Source organism: Malus sylvestris, chromosome 2, assembly GCF_916048215.2.
Source record: "Malus sylvestris chromosome 2, drMalSylv7.2, whole genome shotgun sequence".
Classification (NCBI taxonomy): Eukaryota; Viridiplantae; Streptophyta; class Magnoliopsida; order Rosales; family Rosaceae; genus Malus; species Malus sylvestris.
The window spans coordinates 34,570,448-34,589,466 of record NC_062261.1 but is presented as its reverse complement, the minus strand read 5'-3'; the positions used below and the strand labels follow the sequence as shown (position 1 = coordinate 34,589,466).

At 38.5% G+C, this 19,019-nt stretch overlaps 2 protein-coding genes and 1 pseudogene across 5 annotated transcripts; 1 reads left to right on the top strand and 2 right to left on the bottom strand.

Moving 5' to 3' along the window:
- The first annotated feature begins 33 nt into the window (after positions 1-33).
- Positions 34-6,330, top strand: LOC126591404 (F-box protein At3g54460-like). Of its 2 annotated transcripts, XM_050257081.1 has the most exons (9): positions 36-744; positions 1,419-3,935; positions 4,020-4,233; positions 4,328-4,609; positions 4,697-4,756; positions 4,859-4,989; positions 5,262-5,376; positions 5,560-5,709; positions 6,068-6,330. In XM_050257081.1, exons 1-8 carry the CDS (start codon positions 254-256, stop codon positions 5,704-5,706), a joined length of 3,957 nt encoding a protein of 1,318 aa, XP_050113038.1. In that variant the 5' UTR covers positions 36-253; the 3' UTR covers positions 5,707-5,709; positions 6,068-6,330. The 2 variants fall into 2 exon arrangements, 1 of the variants encoding a protein (XP_050113038.1); XR_007612383.1 differs by lacking the exons at positions 5,262-5,376; positions 5,560-5,709; positions 6,068-6,330 and having other exon boundaries at positions 34-744; positions 4,328-4,564; positions 4,672-4,756; positions 4,859-4,911.
- A 283-nt stretch (positions 6,331-6,613) lies between these two features.
- LOC126591414 (PH, RCC1 and FYVE domains-containing protein 1-like) lies at positions 6,614-15,019 on the bottom strand. Of its 3 annotated transcripts, none has more exons than XR_007612388.1 (10): positions 14,420-15,019; positions 13,378-13,464; positions 11,998-12,087; positions 11,641-11,721; positions 11,263-11,454; positions 9,109-11,181; positions 8,602-8,748; positions 7,539-7,903; positions 6,872-7,092; positions 6,614-6,786 (listed from the first exon to the last, which is right to left on the bottom strand). XR_007612388.1 is itself a non-coding variant. In XM_050257092.1 (9 exons), exons 1-9 carry the CDS (start codon positions 14,486-14,488, stop codon positions 6,960-6,962), a joined length of 3,237 nt encoding a protein of 1,078 aa, XP_050113049.1. In that variant the 5' UTR covers positions 14,489-15,019; the 3' UTR covers positions 6,614-6,959. The 3 variants fall into 3 exon arrangements, 1 of the variants encoding a protein (XP_050113049.1); XR_007612387.1 differs by having other exon boundaries at positions 6,881-7,092; XM_050257092.1 differs by having other exon boundaries at positions 6,614-7,092.
- A 991-nt stretch (positions 15,020-16,010) lies between these two features.
- LOC126611652 (two-component response regulator ORR9-like) lies at positions 16,011-17,723 on the bottom strand (annotated as a pseudogene).
- Positions 17,724-19,019: the final 1,296 nt, after the last annotated feature.

Genomic DNA, 19,019 nt, shown 5'->3' with positions numbered 1-19,019 from the left:
TATTTTCTGGGAGTAAAAAGTCCGCCAAGTAACTGAACAAACCTCCAAAGCGGGCCCCCAGGAAAACCAAAACCAAACCTCCGCCCGCAGCTCCAGTCCCTCATCAAATCATCGCATCCCCCTCCTCTTCGTGTCCTAATTCCCTTCCAATTCGAAGTTCAAAACCCTAATTTATCACTCAATGTCCCCTTAATTCCATGCCCTAATCCTCTTTTTTAATTTTTTTTCTCACTGCGATCCCCAATTCAGTTCCATGGAGGACGATACGCCGTCCTTCTCCGACCACAAGCTCTGCGGCTTCCTCTACGCCGTTCTCACTGTCACTTCCTCCCCGGACCACCGCCAAATCCCACCCTTCGGCACCCGCTTCCGAATTTCCCAATGCGACGTCAATTTCACTTCCCAAAACGGCGTCGTCCTTACCCCCGTTGACCCAGTTCCCAGCGCCGATGTCTCGGCTGAGGAGCCCAAGCAATGCGAGGTTCCGGTGCGGGAATTTGGGAGGAAGAGGAAGGTCCCGGTGGTGGCTGGGAGGAATATTGGGATGAGGAGGAGCAGGAGGAGCATAGGGCTGGTGCACGGGAGCATTAGCGTGGTGCACCAGCTCCACGCATTGGTTGTGAACAAGTGCTTGAGGATCGATGCTCGATTGGTGGTCGATGTTTATCTCCCTATTGCAATGCTGGCTGGTTGGCAGTTCCCGAGATCGGGCTCCGTTGCCGGAGCTCTGTTTCGACATTTGAGGTAAATGTGTATATCCATTAGGTTTCAATTAGCTATTTCCCAATTGTTAAACCGAAGAGGGAGAGGGCTGAGAACTGAGAAGGGTAGAAATGAACATTATCGTATCAAGTTCTACATTTTTGTTTGGTAGTAATGTCATCTGCTGGTATAGAAATCGCTTGCATTTCTACAATGTAGGTTCTGGTTCCAACGCTATGCAGCAAATATTTTGACTTTTTATACGCAGCATGATTACACACACATCTTTGTGGATTCATATGCACCCTCTCATGCTTCTTTCAACAAAACTATCGTCGTCGTACCCAGTGCACAAGGCTCCCGCTTCAACAAAACTATCACTTGTAAATAAAAAGCGTATAAATGTCATCATTCTTTTTTAAAGATTTCCACTTTTCTGTTCTCCGGTTTCTATGTTTTGTCTTTTCTGATATTTAGATGCTGGTACAGAACACTGGCTGGTATGTGTAGAATTAAAAAAATTCATGTTATGCCTTGTTATGAATCCTGGTTATTCTTGTGTGTTGCAGTATCCCAGGGTACACTTTCATTTTCTTAACTAAGAAAATGGTTGTTGCCGCTTTGAATTTTGCCTTCTTTCTTGTTATTTATCTGTGTGGATAAACAGGCATCTATCCTCCTTCTCACCCTAACATGTTCAACAACATCAATTGCAGTTCTGACTGGGGAGAGAGAAGTGCAATGCTCATCAATGGAGATTATCTTGAAAGTACTCTAGGAGCAGACAGAAGCATATGGAATCTTTCCGATTGTCATGTTTTTGGTTGCAAGCTGCATCATGACTTCACTGATTCTTCGAAGAAAAGGCTTTTTGAGCTTCATGAAATTTTTAAGAGCTTACCTTGTGTTGCAAAGACAGGAAAACCTGTTTCTTCTAGAATACAACCATGTGACAACTCTGGCAGCTCTGGTATTTGGGAGATATCTGATGACATTTTACTTAATATTCTAGCTGCACTTAACCCAAGTGACCTCGTTATGGTGTCTGCAACCTGCCGCCATCTTAGACTGTTAGCCATCTCAATCATGCCATGCATGAAACTTAAACTTTTTCCTCATCAGCAGGCAGCAGTAGAGTGGATGCTACAGCGTGAGAGAAATGCTGACATCCTGCCACATCCTTTATACTTGTCTTTCTCAACTGAAGAGGGATTTTCTTTCTACATAAATACCATCTCTGGGAAAATAGTCACTGGGGTAGCTCCCACTGTGAATGATTTTCGTGGGGGAATGTTCTGTGATGAGCCTGGATTAGGCAAGACTATAACTGCTCTTTCCCTTATTCTAAAGACTCAAGGAACACTGGCAAATGCACCAGACGGGGTACGTGTTAATTGGTGTACACATAATGGAGAGAAAAGAAGTGGTTATTATGAGCTTAATGGTGATTATGTTGCTGACAGGAGAATGCTCATGGAAAAGAGAGACACTGGTCAGAATTCTCAAAATTATATTTGGGATTCCAACTACCAACGATCCAAAAGAGCTAGGCTAGTTCTTCATGATGAGAAAATGACAGGATTTATTAATTCATGTCCTGGACCTTCTGGTAAAGGAATGGAAACACCAGCAGCTGCATATTCTGATTTAACAGTGGGTGGGGTCCGATGCACCGGGAGCTTGAGCTGCATCAGTAAAAATCTTTTTCCCACATTTGAAGGTGCATCTAACGAGGCGAGCAAAAGCTCTAGTAAAAGGAGGCCTATGAAGGTTAATGCAGATAAGTATGATTATAACGACTCCTGGGTTCAGTGTGATGCTTGCCACAAGTGGCGGAAGCTTCCAGCTAGTATTGCTGATGCTAGTGAAGCATGGTTTTGTAGCATGAATGCTGATCCTTTCTACCAGAGTTGTAGCGTTCCTGAAGAAGCCTGGGATAATTGTCTTCAAATAACACATTTACTGGGATTTTGCACAAAAGGAACCTTTGGAGGAGAGGAACAAAACGTTCGTTTCTTCATCAGTGTGCTTAAAGAGCATTATTCCTTGATAAATTCCATAACAAAGAAATCCCTAATTTGGTTGACTAATCTTTCTTCTGACAAGCTTTCAGCAATGGAGACAAATGGTTTGCGAAGTCCTTTCATAAGCACTTGCACGGCTCCTGGTGAAAATGCTCATGGGTTTCAAAAAATATTTCAAGCATTTGGTCTCAAAAGAAGACTAGAAAAGGGTGTTAGTAGGTGGTTTTACCCACGAAATCTTGACAATATGAGTTTTGACGTTGCTGCTCTCAGAATTGCTCTTTGTTCACCATTGGATTCAGTCAGGCTGTATCTTTCTAGGGCAACCCTAATTGTTGTTCCATCAAATTTAATTGATCATTGGAACACTCAAATCCAGAAGCATGTAAGGCCTGGTCAGCTACGGGTTTACATTTGGAATGATCATAGGAAGCCTAAGGCACACAGTCTGGCTTGGGACTATGATGTTGTCATAACCACATTCAACCGTTTAAGTGCAGAGTGGGGTCCTCGGAAGAAAAGTGCGATGATGCAAGTGCATTGGCTTAGAGTCATGCTAGATGAGGGGCACACCCTTGGCTCAAGTCTTAGCTTGACCAACAAAATGCAGATGGCAGTTTCATTGATGGCTTCAAACCGTTGGATATTGACTGGAACTCCAACTCCTAATACACCCAACAGTCAAGTCTCACATCTCCAACCATTGCTCAAGTTCCTTCACGAGGAAGCTTATGGGCAGAATCATAAATCATGGGAAGCTGGGATTCTTAGGCCTTTTGAAGCAAAGATGGAAGAAGGACGATCGCGTTTGTTGCATTTACTGCATAGGTGTATGATTAGTGCAAGGAAGGTAGATTTGCAGGCTATTCCACCCTGCATCAAGAAAGTTACTTATCTTGATTTTACAGAGGAACATGCAAGAAGTTACAACGAATTGGTAGTTACAGTGCAGCGCAATATATTAATGGCTGACTGGAATGATCCTTCTCATGTTGAGAGTCTTTTGAATCCAAAGCAGTGGAAGTCTAGAAGTGCAACTATTGGAAATGTCAGGCTATCGTGCTGCGTGGCTGGGCATATAAAAGTAACAGAAGCTGGTGAAGATATTCAGGAAACAATGGATATTTTAGTTCAGAATGGTCTAGATCCCGTGTCGGAGGAGTATGCTTATATAAAACATTACCTCGTTTACGGTGGCAACTGTGTTAGGTAATATTAGTTGTTGACACCCACCCCCACCTTTGGGAGATAAAATATGATTACTGATTAAAGATTGTGTTTTTATTTTATCAGGTGCAAGGAATGGTGTCGGTTACCAGTCATTACACCATGTAGGCATCTTTTGTGCCTCGATTGTGTTGCTTTGGACAGTGAACGGTGTACGTTTCCTGGTTGTGGCAATTTATATGAGATGCAAACTCCTGATGAATTAGCCCGACCAGAAAATCCCAATCCTAAATGGCCTGTTCCCAAAGATCTTATTGAGCTACAACCCTCATATAAACAGGCAAGCATGGCTCTCAAGACAAGTTGAACTATTTTCAGTTTTTGTTTCATGTGTTTACCATTTTACTTATGTAGGGCTTTTGGTTTTTATGCAGGATAACTGGGATCCTGATTGGCAATCAACATCTAGCAGTAAAGTCGCCTATATTATAGAGAAATTGAAAGCATTGCAGGAAGCTAACAGCAAAGTTCATTGCCCTCCAGATGGCAACAATAATTCCTTGCACACTGAAAATTTACTGTCTGAGATAACCGATTCAAAAGGATCGATGCAAGTCCATGACTTTAAAATGAGCACCAAGACCCATGATACAAACTTGGAAAAAGTTTTGGTATTTTCTCAATTTCTTGAGCATATACATGTCATTGAACAGCAGGTGATTATTAAATACTAAATTATTTCATGATTTTTGCTGCTATATGATTCTGGCGGTACAAGTAATGGGAAAATTCTTTTTGGTCAGTTGGCGATTGCTGGTATTAATTATGCTGGCATGTATAGTCCAATGCACGCTAGTAACAAGGTACATATTCTATGATATATATATTTTTCTTGTTTTGTTGTGTGCTCTTAGTTAAGTTGCTTTTCTTTTTGTGTGTGAAGTTAATATACTTTCCTTGTTCAGATGAAGTCATTGGCCAGGTTCCAGCATGATCCAAGTTACACAGTTCTTTTGATGGATGGAAGTGCTGCATTGGGTCTTGATTTGAGCTTTGTGACCCATGTATTTTTAATGGAACCAATATGGGACAGGAGGTTATTCTTGAATCCCTATTATCATCTCTTTTTTTTTTTTTAAACCGAAAATATCATATGCGTTAAATATATGAAAATAAAAAGAAAAAGTCTGACTGCTTTACTCAACTCTGTTTTGGACAAAAGAAATTTCACTTTCTGTTCTAACCTGTGTTTTTCAAAAATCAAAGCTTTTTGTTACATATTGGCTTCAATAAGTCACAATACAATTGTCAATACATTTATGTTTCCAAATGATATTTAATCTTTTCTGTACGTTTAAATGTCATTAGCATGGAGGAACAAGTTGTTAGTCGTGCCCATCGGATGGGTGCTACTCGTCCAATACATGTGGAAACTCTAGCAATGCGTGGTACAATTGAAGAGCAAATGCTGGAATTCTTACAGGTAAACTTATAGCAGTGGTTTCAGTTCAGTGTTCTAGCAGTCGTTTAGAAGACTTAACAGGTGTTTGATTAATTCTCATATGATTGTATTTGTGAGGAAACAGTCTCTCTCTCTCTCTCTCTCTCTCTCTCTCTCTCTTCGTGGATAGTTCACTTGTAATATGCTTCCTTCATGTTGCTTCAGGATGCTGATGAGTGCAGAAGATTTTTAAAGGAAGAGGCTGGAAAATCTGAGCCTACAGGGGCACGAACTCAGCGTTCATTACACGATTTTGCTGAGAGCAATTATCTGTCCCACCTTAGCTTTGTGCGGACAAATTCTAGGACGTAAAAGGTTGGTGCATGATTTATCTCGATCAGGGTAGTTTTGACTTGAACTTAATTTTTCATTTTGCCAAGGGTGTTAATCTGGATATGGGATTTTTACCAACCGTACTTGCACTCTCTTTTATTAAAGTATGCATTTCATTCCCCCACCAAAAAAAAAAATTCCCTCGATAGTCTTTGCAATTCCACCACTTAGTTTGAAAAGGCTTTGTTGTTTATGTTGTAGTCTTTGCGATTCCTCTTTCACATATGAACTATTAACTCTCGAGTGAAATGTGTTTCATCAATGCAGAATGTTTTGTTTTCCTGATTTTTTTTCTTTTTAATGGTTTGGTTTTCTCATACATTTCGTTTTTTGCGTGCAGGAATGTGACCATCTTGTACATGCCATCAATGATATTTTGACAATTTTAGCATTTGAATTGTGCTACCATTTTTGCTGGTTCTTTGGAGCAGTACAAAACTTGGAACTCACTGATCTTAGGACCAGGTGCAACAAATGCCGAATTGGCTTGGGAGCATCCTATCATTTTTTATTTCAATTGGAGCATTGTATAATTAATATGTCCCAGAAAAAGTATATTATTTCTAATAATTAGATTTAAATTTATTTTATCGCCCTAACAAATACTTTGTAGCTCGACTACGTTTTTTCTCTTTCCTGAATCGCATATAGCTTGTCACGCAATGAAGTGATTCTCTTGTAACCAATTCATTGTTTTAGTGGCGTCACATGACAAAAAACTGCGGTGATAAAATAGGGCATATCAACAGAAAAGTGCATTTTTCATATGAACAGAAATCAAGTTATACGAACATAAAGATTAAGCGACCGCGATAGTTCAAAGACGAGTCGGCGATCGGAAACTTTCTTCGTTTCAATTCACGAGTAACCAGGCACAAGAAGGAGATTGCCGTAACCTGTTAAACTGTAACTGAATTTTCTGAGCTTTTTATGTAAATAGTTCTTGAGTGAGGGTATTTACAAGGAAAGCTATTTCGGAATTTGAATCCAGCAATCAACGTACTTACAAAGAATTTACACAAGCCTACTCTGACCGCTTCCCCTCCGGAAAACAAATACCTGCGATGAGATGACGATACATTTCTCAGGGGGAAAAAGAATAACAAGGATAAGAGCCAAATTTCAAGGGAAGAGAAGAAATTACCACATTTACCTCCATAAAATGAAAAACTAAAGGGTCAATGAGGGTAAAAACCCTTCTCTCCGCTTGTGTCTTGACTGACATTAGCAGCTCAATGAGCTAACCCTTCTCTCCCCATCGGAATACTGGATTTTTCAACCACCGGAACATTGTACTGCTGATATACTCTACCCCTATTTGCCGCCCACCACTGTTCTGCTTGTTTCTCGCTGAACCGCTTTCGACTGAAAGAATTGAGGCACTTGAAAGTTAGTCATCGTCAATTAAATATGATTGACAGTGTACGTTAAATTATAGTTTGGAACATGCAGGCCTCGTAAGCGAAGGACATAACATTTAGGATCCCTTGAAAGTAACGTTACTATTAGGAAAAGTAGAAAAATGAATAAAAGATTAACATTGACATGTGAAATACGTATCGACATTCAGACTTTAGATATCAGCACGAATCCGTACTAAAATTTGGACATAATATGTGCAATATGGGAACCCTTTCATTAGTTTCCTGGACTAGATTAGACAGCTCCTCCTAATTTGTGATATGCAACTAAGATGCACGTGATGACACCATTCAATCCACCTTTGAAAACACAAACACATTCATTTTCGATACCTGAGGACCTTTTTTTTGAATTTGGGTGCATGAAGTAATCTGGAAAAAGGGGCATACCTGAAACGAACACGCTTGAGATCTTTGACACCTCCAGGCAAGGAAACAAGGGAAATATATACACCAGGCTCATCTTGCTCAACCCACTCGTCCCCTTGTGCTATTTCAGTCTTTGTTCCTCTGTTTTTATGCCTAGCTGTTGCTTCTGAATGTGTCACTTCTGTGTGATTCGAAGTGGCCCGTGGCACACCAGAAATCATCACACTGTCCGATACAACTGAATAAGGTTCATGGAAATTCAATAGACTGCTTGTTTTCTCGACGGCTGTAGTAGAAACTTCATGAGTGGGACTGGAAGAGTCTAACGGACGGGTATCCATGTTTCTTGCCGTTCCAATTGGTAACCTTTCAGCCATTTCCTTTAACTAACATAAATGAAACAAGGTACTAATTCAGACCTTTCTATCGAACAGTATTATTTCAGCTACTGTAATGCTTACTTGCATAAAGGGGTTCCGAAATGTCACGACAAAGAACTTAAAATGTCAAAAGTCTATCCTTGGATTAAACAAGTTTGAAACAATCAATGCATAATATGAGATTAGGACTGTAATGCACTTCTGAAAGGGATAAAGTATGCATTTTTTCAGTAGTAGACATGAAACCGACATAATAAATCTAACTTGCATGACCGATCCCGCACTAAAATTTCCATATTAGACACGTCACCCTCAAAACTTGAATTTTAGTACAGCAGTCCTAAATAGGATAATCTACAGAGGACCTAAATAAACTTCAAAAAGTGTAAATTGTTAGTTATATATCTATTAGCTGTTTATCATTATTTCCATATTATTGATTACGAACTGTAAACTTGATCATATGCACATAGCACCTAAGTAAGGTTGCTGTTTGTTACGAAATTCCATACATCCTCACTGATACAAAAAACGCATTGATTTCATCATTATATTCTTTTCTTTTGCATTTCCCACAGAATGTTAATATCCAGATAAATTACTGCATGTGCTTGAAAAATCAAACTGACCACAATCTTTATTTCAAACACTAACTGTTTAAATGCAGAATGCATACTCACTATAAACATAAGAATGAAACCTACTTGGGCTGTGAGTGACTTAATTACTTCCTTCGCTGCTTTGCATTTCAGAGTTTCTTCCCCTGCTACTTTCAGAGCCTCCTTCAACTGTTGGGTAGTTTTTTCCATCTCAATGTCTTGAAGTTGAGCTTTATGAGTAAGATCTTCAACCTACACCATAAAAAAAAACAGAATAAAAAGGTAATCACCATGGTAAACTAGAATGAAGGAGATGAAGAAAATATAAGAGAAATATTTCAGTACTGCTCATTGCCCTAAAATTATTGTATACATAGTACTGACACACAAAGTAGAGAAAATGCCATCGACATCTAGCAGTCTTTGTCCCTCTTAGACATCGAGATATTGCAGAGTTGCATACAGAATCAAATTGTTACTCAAACAGAAAGGCAAGTTATCCTCGGGAGAAAGTAAATTTGCTTTGACCGAAATGCAGGGAAAACTAGATATTGAACAGAAAAGTGAATTTTCATACAGTTATTGACATTCAAAAAAAGACAAGCAACATACCTGAGCTTTTAATTTTAGAACTTCTTCACTCAGATTGACATTTTTCCTTTTAGCATCAGCCCCAATTTTTGGAAAAGTAAGCCCTGAAAGAGCTGGGGTTGGTGTTGTGGAACGAGGTGGACTAGATCGTCTCGATGTTGGTGATGTTGCTCGAGATGCAATTCTGGATCCAGGAAGCGAAGCAGAGAAGAACTTTTTGGATGATCCAGGGTTGAAAGATTTAGTCCCATTGAGTGCGCGACGCTCAGAAACTCCATTTGCAATGGGAGTAACACAATTGCTGCTGAAATCCATTTTCTTGTTGCTTTTGGAAGATCCATTTTCCATTTCTTTAACATTGTTTTCAATCAGTTCGTTGAATCCCTGATTCATACTTCCCCTTCTACTGATAGCAGACCCAGATGAAGAGTTGGTTTCAGTGGCCTTCCTAAGTTTTGCAAAACAGTTATCACAGACACGATAAGGTTTGTTTGGGTTTGGTGCCATGGACGCCTTGAGACACTTGTTGCTGCTGCATGAATGACATAGCACAAGTCCACAATTATAACAATTGTGTCTTTTTCTTTTAAAATTAAAGGGAAGGCGACAGCCAGAACACATTGATTGATCAATACCAGAGACCCATTTGTGAAGACAGATAGCAGCAGTAAAGTTAGCGCCACAGACAATACTCTTGACTTGTTTGTCTTTTAAAGCTTCAACTAGTGTTGGTGAAAATTTGTCTTCTGTATCCCCATGACCTAATCGACCATTTGCACCCTTTCCCCAAGTGTAAACTTCAGTTCTTGAAGTTAAAACTGCAACATGATTAGCACCACAAGCAATTTCTTCAACAAAACTCTTCATTAGCTTTCCCTCGACACGTCTTGGAAGTTTCCCATCAGCTTTAGGGACCCCTAATTGACCAAAAACAGGGCTTCCCATAGTGTAAACATGGCCCGTAGTTGTAAGTGCAACAGTCATGCTTTGTCCGCAGGCAACTTTACAGAAGTTGGGTTCAACCAAAGCAGCAACACAAGTGGGCACAAGTCTTGCTTCCTTATCACCGTGTCCAAGTCGACCTTTATCTCCATCTCCCCATGTAAAAATCTTTCCAGAAGAGCAATTGCTGGAACTTGATGACCCCACCATAACTTCAATTACTGCTGCAGTGTGCCAAACACCACAAGCTACTCGCACAGTGCGGAGACCTTTAAGGGAATCAACCTCCCTGGGCACCGAAGTGCTCTTTCGATCCCCATGACCTAGAACACCAAATGTGCCATCGCCAAAAGTAAACAGTTGCCCAGCAGAGGTCACAACAGCTGTGTGCCATGGTCCACATGAAACCGATGAGACATGAATTCCCTCTAAAGGTCCATTTAGCTTTTTTGGGACCCATTGACTTGATTCAGACCCATGACCAAGGAGTGCAAAATTGGAATTACTGCCACCCCATGTGTACATGTCACCGGAAAGTGTGACAGCACAAGAATGGTATTCTCCACATGCTAATAATTCAATATTCATGTTTTTCAGAGCATCTATGAGTTTTGGATGTGAAACATCAGCATCCACACCTTGTCCAAGTCTGCCTCCTAATTCTTCACCCCAAGAAAATACCTCCCCTTGCTTGGTTACAAAAGCAGCATGCCGTCCACCACAAGCTATGCTTTGGACATCAAGCACTACGGCAGATTCCAAGACTTTAGGCACAAAAGAATCCATCTTACAACCAGAAGAACTTCCAACTCTATGTGATCCTCCACCGAGAAAGCAATCACCAACGCCTTCCCCCCAAATGAAAACATCCCCTAAAGCTAAAGCATCACCTTCATCATGACCAGAGCCTTGACTTGATGAGCTAACAGCACTTGATAAACTTACTCTAAATGCATCCACACCTGCACCCTTTGTTCGTCCGTTCATTCCATCTGAGCCTCCCGAAGACGGGACTGAGCCACAAGAAGCATCTGAAGGGAAGGGAATTTTTGGAGGCAGGGCATACAACATGACATCCGACAAAGCCTTCTCTAAACCAATTTTAGGAGGGCTTTCAAATGCAGCATGAAGATGAAACGGTTCCACGCCATCCTGCAGCAGTGACAAGAAGACAATTTACTTCTATATCACAGTTTAGGGATGGCAATAACAAGAGAAACAAAAATAGATCACCTTCTGCGAACTATCACCACTACAAAATGGAGAGCTCAATGGAGAACTTTGTTGGGTGTGTGATCTAGGACTATTTGCCTCAGATGTAACTCCACTTCTTGATTCTGCTCTCCGCTTCTGGTGAAGGCCACGTGATATTAATGCTTTTAGACCAGTAAACCAAACTTCAGCTTCATCTTTATCCTTGCATATCTGGCATAAACAAGTGACATTAAAAAAAGTAAATGAAATTTATGGAAGAGCACACGGGGTACGATACATAACTAATACATAGGAAAGTTAAAAGAAAATAAGTAAATGGATTGGATAAAAGAAAAGAAAGAACAAAATATCTAAGAATCAGATGCAGCAGAAATCAACAACGAAGAAGATGCTTACCAAATCCAAAGACCTATCATTATATATAAGAGAAAATGACTGATATTCCTTTTCAGGCCGAGGATACCTCTGAAAGGTTTGCTGCAATAATATCAAAACAAAATGTTCAGTTACATTCATAACTGAGAAATAAATTACAAAGAGAATTAAACAAGCAATACAACATTAAAATCCTTATCAACAGGAAACCAAATATAATCTGGAGGAAATATAGTTCTAGAAAGAACTAAAGATAAATCTACAGGAAAACAAATAAGTGATTTATACTATTTGTATGTTCTTGTCATCTATATCTGGCATACTATTGAAGTATTCACCATTGAAGAGGTGTAGGAGACCACAACATGAGAAACTTACAGTGCGCTGACCAGGTACAATTCTTGAGACTTGGGTTAGTTTAACATATTTCTCCTCTTTCCCTGAGTACCATATTAGAAAAGATTCATCCTGAAAGAAGAAACATGGAATAACATTGAAAATCCAAGTAAAAAATGGAATAGACGGCAATATTCTTTGCCCAGTACATCACTTGAAACTGCAATAAATGACTCATAAAAATCATGTTATTAGATTTCATAAAGCTTAACAAAATTATCATAAAGGAATAATAGTTTTTTAAGGCTGAGTAACAGTAGAACTTCAGATGAAGAATTTACTGCAACATCAAGAAGGTTAGAACTAGACATGAGCAAGCACCCAAACCTTATTACTAATGATGCTAATCCTATATTCAACTGAAACAAGCACCACGTAGCAGATTTAGTAGAATGTGAATACCGAGCAGTATGAAGAATATGTTCCACACTGTCTAAACCCTCTGAGTGAACCAGTTGTTCAGGTTTTTTACTTTATTAATCATATCAATAGCATATAAGATGGTTTTCATGGTGTTTGTCTATATGTAGCCTTGGGATCATATTAAAAAGTAAGCCATAGATGCACTGGAGACCAGTCTCTCTCTGAACCCAGCAAAATTACTTTAAGGAGAGGTACTAGCAAATCTGATAGCCATTTCTTGGTTACTTCTCATAGGGGTATCCTTCTCACTACATTCCAGTTAACTGTAACCATTTTTCTTTAAAATGAAATTTTTTTTGAGTTGTTTCACCCTATAAGCCCAGCCTAGTTTACTCTTAACAAATTGTTCTGGAATATGAAAGATAATGCCTAAGGCATACAGATATTGTAGACATTTCGCTTCACTTACTGTGCCCTGCCTACTTTACTCTACCAAGTAATTTTTTCTCGCTAGACTATCAATCCAGACACAGGCTTTGTTGTTGTTGTTGTTGTAGACTATCAATCCAGACCTAATTCACCATCTAGAGGCATAACATGCCAAACATATGATATAACTAGAGACTATTGCTCTATAGTCTATATACAAGTCTAAAACATTATAAAGCCATCAAATACTTCACTGCAAATCCCTTTTGACATACCTTAAAGGCGTAACATAAGCTTAGTGAAGCAAGAAATAGATAATCAATATAAACAAGCATGAATGCAAGACCAGTCGTTCATAAAAATTCTGATTCACATTTGAAAACTCCAAGAAAGAACAATAAGCAACAACAACAACAACAAAGCCTTTTCCCACTAAGTGGGGTCGGCTATATGAATCCTTGAACGCCATTGCGCTCGGTTCCAAGAAAGAACAATAAGCAATTTAGAAAAAAGAAACAAGCAAAATAGATAAAAGAATGTATGTTGCTCTTCAAATACAATTGGACATACATTGGACAGCCTGAAAGGACAAAATTTGGGTTTCCCTCTGCGTCCATACTTGAGCAATTGTGCCCCCTTTTTCAGAGCAGTGATGGCCTGTTTGGGAATAAGCAGAACATGAATTAAAAAAAACTACAGATGTTCTCCAAACTGATAACTGTATGGAAAAGAACGATATTAATATCACTGCAGAACAAGATGAATCACTGTGGATTAGAAAACAGTGCACAGTTAATTACAAGAACATCCAACTAAATGTATGAATATTAAACATATTTAGCACATCTGAGAAGCATTCACTTCCTTCTGCAGAGGCATATGTTGCCACATCTATCTATGTTACGTCAGAAAATTTATTCTCTTGAGCAAAAACTTATCAAGTCACTTCTAATACAGCATCTGTGTTTCGAGGCATATGACACAGCTATTCGTCGACTTTAATTTTGTCAAAGCACCATGCTACACCTCTTAAGTTCATCAAATATTAACCAAGAACTTTATTTGTGGCAAATTGGTTGCGGCAATAAACTATCGTTGTTCTCATTCATCCTTTCTCATTTATTTCAAGTGCGCGCACACACACACACAAAAACATGTGCGCATAAGCATAGGAAATAATCAATACAACTGTCTATGTAACACGGCAATGTAGACACGAACAGTGAGTGATCTCCTGAGTGCACACACAACTTCTTACATATTCAATAAGCAATAAGGCAATTCAACAACAAATGCGGCATGAGATTACGTTGCGGAATAACAGTTGCTTCGGTGACTATAAGTATCGTCATATTTAAGTTTCTTGCATTGCATTTTCTCATCAACACAGCTAAGCTTACAAACTATAAGAGCTTGCAAATTTTAATAACAAATTATTGGAAAAACTTATCAAAACCACGAAACACTAATGAAATGAATAATTAACAAAAAATAGTCACTAATGACGCTTCTAATTCATTCATCAACTGCAATTTCAACTTCAAATAAAAATAAATAAATTTAATCAAAATAAATAAAAATAAAATAAATTCCAAAGCGAATGAAAGTTCACCAAGTCAATGTCCCTTTCGAGTGGGCCCGCCTTTGCCTGATCCGCAGTCATCCTGTCCATACGCAGCATCAACGATTCAATCCCCCTTTCCCTTCCGAAACCCTAACCTCCATCGCCACCACTGCACCTCCCACTGCCTCCTTCCGCAACTCCAATACTCTCGCCCTCTCCCTCGCCGGAGACTCAATCAGAGCCGTCGATTGAACTTCTCGATGGAGATCACTGATTCGGATTGAAGTTCATTCACTTCCGAATTCGAGGCAGCTCGGAATCGAGCTCGGAGAAGAGGAACGAATAACAAGAACGGCGGCGGAAAAGCACCAAGTTTGTCCCTAAACGACGAGGCAATGCGGCCAAGAGTGGTATTGGCAGCGGTGGTGATTTCCAAGATTCTCGGCGTCGTTTACTTCGAGGCACAGTGTTTGTATGGGAGATTAATTCGGGCAGTGCGCCACAAGGAAAGGGACCGAATATGCGGGGAAAATAGTGAGAGAGAGAGAGAGAATCTGAGTGAGTGAAGGTGTCGAAAGTGATTGATTGATCCGGTGGGACTCTGGAGTCGTAGACTGTGGCTTTGGCTGCTTCTTTTTTTTTTTTTTTTTTAATTTATAATCATATTTTGGTGTTTCTATTTTGTAGCTGTGAAGTCAACTACTGACTATTGTGGTCAACAGCCATTCAGAAATTGCCACGACTTAATGGGACAGAGGGGAACACCACTTTTTTGGTTCTTTTTACCTTTTTTATTACCTTGTGTTTGGACGCTTGGATGGGAAAATTTATGGATTTAATTTTTTAGAATTTGTAAAAAAAATTTATTTGCTTAATTTAAAAGTACAATGAGATTTAAATAAGAATTTGATAAGAACGTAGAGTTGCTAATATATAAATGAGGCAATAGTTATTAGTTAGCAAATGTGCTAGTGGTGGTTGCAATAGTGATTCTGGTGGGTGGTGGTGGTGACAACAGTAGTAAGAGTGGTGGCGGTGATCGTAGAGGTGATTGCGGCGATCATAGAGGTGGTAACGGCCACTCTCGAACCAATTGATCACCAATTGATAGGGGAAATTGTCTCATTAAATCTATTTATACTATGATTAAATAAATACATACATCTTAACCTCCAATAAATGGGAAGCAAATCCCCTCAAGGGATCTAATCTAATGGCATAAAAGCATATATAGATTGTTGGTGTTAAAACTCAGTTAGAGCCCGACTAGGCTCAACACATGATATGCTCCAAGTGTTGTTTTCGGTCTTAGTGCCACGAAATGGCTTGGGCAAGAGAATAGACAATTTTTTTTCTCCAACAACCCACTTAACATGGATTTCCCTACATGGCTACATGTTCAAGTTTCCAAACAAAAGTTGTCCATGTTTGCAAAATCTCCAATAGCACTAAATGATACTGAAAAAAACATCGTTAAGATTGAAAGTAAAAAATTAAATTTTTTTTCCTCTATTAGTTTATTTTGGCTGTTAGTAGAGAAAATAAAAGAATCTCTCAGAAATGAACTCTAAAGATCAAGTTTTTTTCTTTCAGCTGTTAGTAACTCATCTATGTCATAACATGTAACGTGAAACCCACATATATTAACGTTTGACAATCCATCCACCATCGTTCCTACGTGATACTTCCACTAAACAAGGAAAAAAAAACTGATGAAATGCTCATGAAGTGATCAAGTCATTATATTTTGTTCTTGTTCTCTCTTATTGAAGTTGGATTGGTCCTCCATATCCATACTGCTTCTGCCCTTCAACATGTGAGGTCTAAGCTTGTTCATATCTGATAATTGCATTGGTTTAACAAAAAACTCTTCTGCTCCTTCCTCCAAGCATCTGATCAATAATAACCCATCAACCCACAAGTCAGATCATGATCATATATATAATTATATACAGATATGTGTGTGTGTGTGTGTGTGTGTGTGTAATGAATTAAGTGTATACTAAAATATTCTCCTAATTACCTGTTGATCCTTGATGGCTCATTCTCTGAGGACATTATAACAACTGGTATGTCTTTAAACACATTAGATTCCTGCAAATCAAATAAATTTTTATTAGTTTTCTGAGGAAAAACTATCACCTTCTATGGATCTGCTAATTGCCTTAGGATTTGGAACAATCAAGAATTATTTGGAATTGAATTTACAAGCCTTGAAGATCAATATTTCTCTACACTATATGATGCACCAAATTTAATCATTCAATCATAGAAAATTAAAGATTCTCCAAAAGTGGGATCTAAATTAGGGTTTTGAATTTGCATGCAGAGCGAGAGGATTCTCCCAAAAAGGGGGAGCATAGCAAAATTTTCATCTAAAATATTTGGATTTTGATTTTAATTTAAATCATAATGATTTGCTGAAGATTTCGGTCCTGTGTTTTACCTTAATCTTTCTGAGGAGATCATAGCCAGTCATCATTCCTGGCATGCAGTAATCTGTAATGATCAAATTTACATCAACATCTTAGTGATGATTATCTGGAGAAAAAGAGGGAATATCTGCAGCACTTTGATCACCTTGTTCATGCAAACGTAAAAATTCCAAAGCCTTGCTTCCAGAGTCAACAGCAGTAACTGCAAAACAATGCAACAAGAGATAAGCCCTAAAGATTTAGCAATCAATTAAACAAAAGTAAATAAAAATAATCAATATTTTCCATAAAATAAATCAAAATCTTATTTGTTTTTAGGTAAAACGATAGTGGTTTAATAGAATGTAAAGAAAAGTACAAACTTTCTTAAAAATAAGGTACAAACTTAAAAAAAGGTGCCCTGGTTAAAATCCAAAAGGTTCTCAAACTAAAAAGACTCGAAAGCGAAAAACAAAGCCAGTTTGGCCAATCTAATAACATATCATACTGACGTATCGATAAGCATGACGAGCATGCAAAGCAGCAAAGGAACGCATCCAAACTTTGATATCATCGTGCTTATTGATCAAATTAATTATATGTTTACCTTGGTAAGAAGAAGTCTTGAGAAGTCTCTCAATCAACTTTCTGTCAATAATGCCAATCATCAACAGCAAGAACATGAAACTGATGAACCTCTGCAGCTGCCAAACCCATAATTCCAATCTTGTAATCTCAAAAGCAACACAGAAGGAAGAAGAACGAGATGAACGTTATGGCGATGGTGAAGAGAGAGAAAGCGTGGGTGGGATTTAAATGGGGAAGCCATCGGAGTAAGAGCGATAGAGAAAATCCACTTGGAAATCTGATAGTTTGGAAAGAAAGATGCGACAGATTTCGTTCAAAATCTGGAGGATCTTAGGCCATCTCCAACCGAGGCTGACCAGATGGCTCATTTTAGCCCTCTGGTCCTCCAAAAAATTAATATTTTAATGAACGGTACATGATCATATTTGCTTCAATCTCCAACCTATGACCAAAGGGTCATAGGGCTCGTTTTAGCCCTGTTACAAAAAACTGTCTCCAACCCGAGGGCTAAAGGGTCATAGGGCCAAACATAATTTATTATTTAAATTTAAAAACAACAACAACTTAAATTTAAAAACTACAACTTATTTTTAAAAACTACAATTTAAATTTAAAAACGACAAATTAAATTTAAAAACTACAAATTAAATTTGAAAACAACATTAACTTAAATTTAAAAACTATAACAACTTAAATTTAATATCCATAATCAACATCATCTTCATCATCCGTCATTGTAGAAGTATAGTCAGAGGTAAACAACTGTCGTCGGGTCATAATTTCTTTTTTTTTTCCTATCAAAATAGGTCTTACTCATTGGAGTGTAATTTTAAGTGTTCCTTTTCATATTCTTGTCATCCATCTCTTCTTGTATTTGTTTGGCCCGTAATTCATTCCTACGGTTCCTTTCTTCCACCTCAAAGGCAGTTTGCTCCGCTATTAAGCGCAATGAGGCCACCACTTCGAGTTGAGCGGCGTAATCATCATTTGCCTTACCCTTTTCCATCAACTTTCGTCCCTTGTTTCATCCCATAGCCCTAGGTATCACCCAAAGACGGATTTTCTACCCTTATTTGTTGAATGGTAGGAGATCCATCTTCATCCATATCTGCAGATGAGGATGCAGTTCCAAACACCGGCATAGGACATACTCTATGTTGAGGTGGATCTTCAAATAACACACATCCTTTACAAATTTTTCAACAACTGTGAAACTGAAAGGGTTTCGAGCTGCCCTCCATATACAATTCCTTCGCTTGGCGTACCTAGAAAATATAATTACAAAAATTAAAGGAAATTAAATGTAATATAATTAAATGTATTTACAAAAATTAAAGGAAAGTAATTCATGAAATTAAATGTAATATAATTAAATATTTAAAATAAATTATGAAAACACTTACTTCGTCGTAGTAGTTAATGCCGCTTTCATGTCTACTTGCAGTTGTTAACAGTTCTTGAAGCCATTTGTTCAAACTTGGGTGAAGATGTTTCTTCCATCTTGAAGAACAACTCTCGTGGTTTCGGACATTCAGTGGAACGGTGCTTTCGTAGAACTCTAAGTATTTTTTTGATACACGAGTCCAAACACCTTCACTTGTTTGAGAACTCCCCCTCACACTATCTTCTGACACCCATCTATAAGC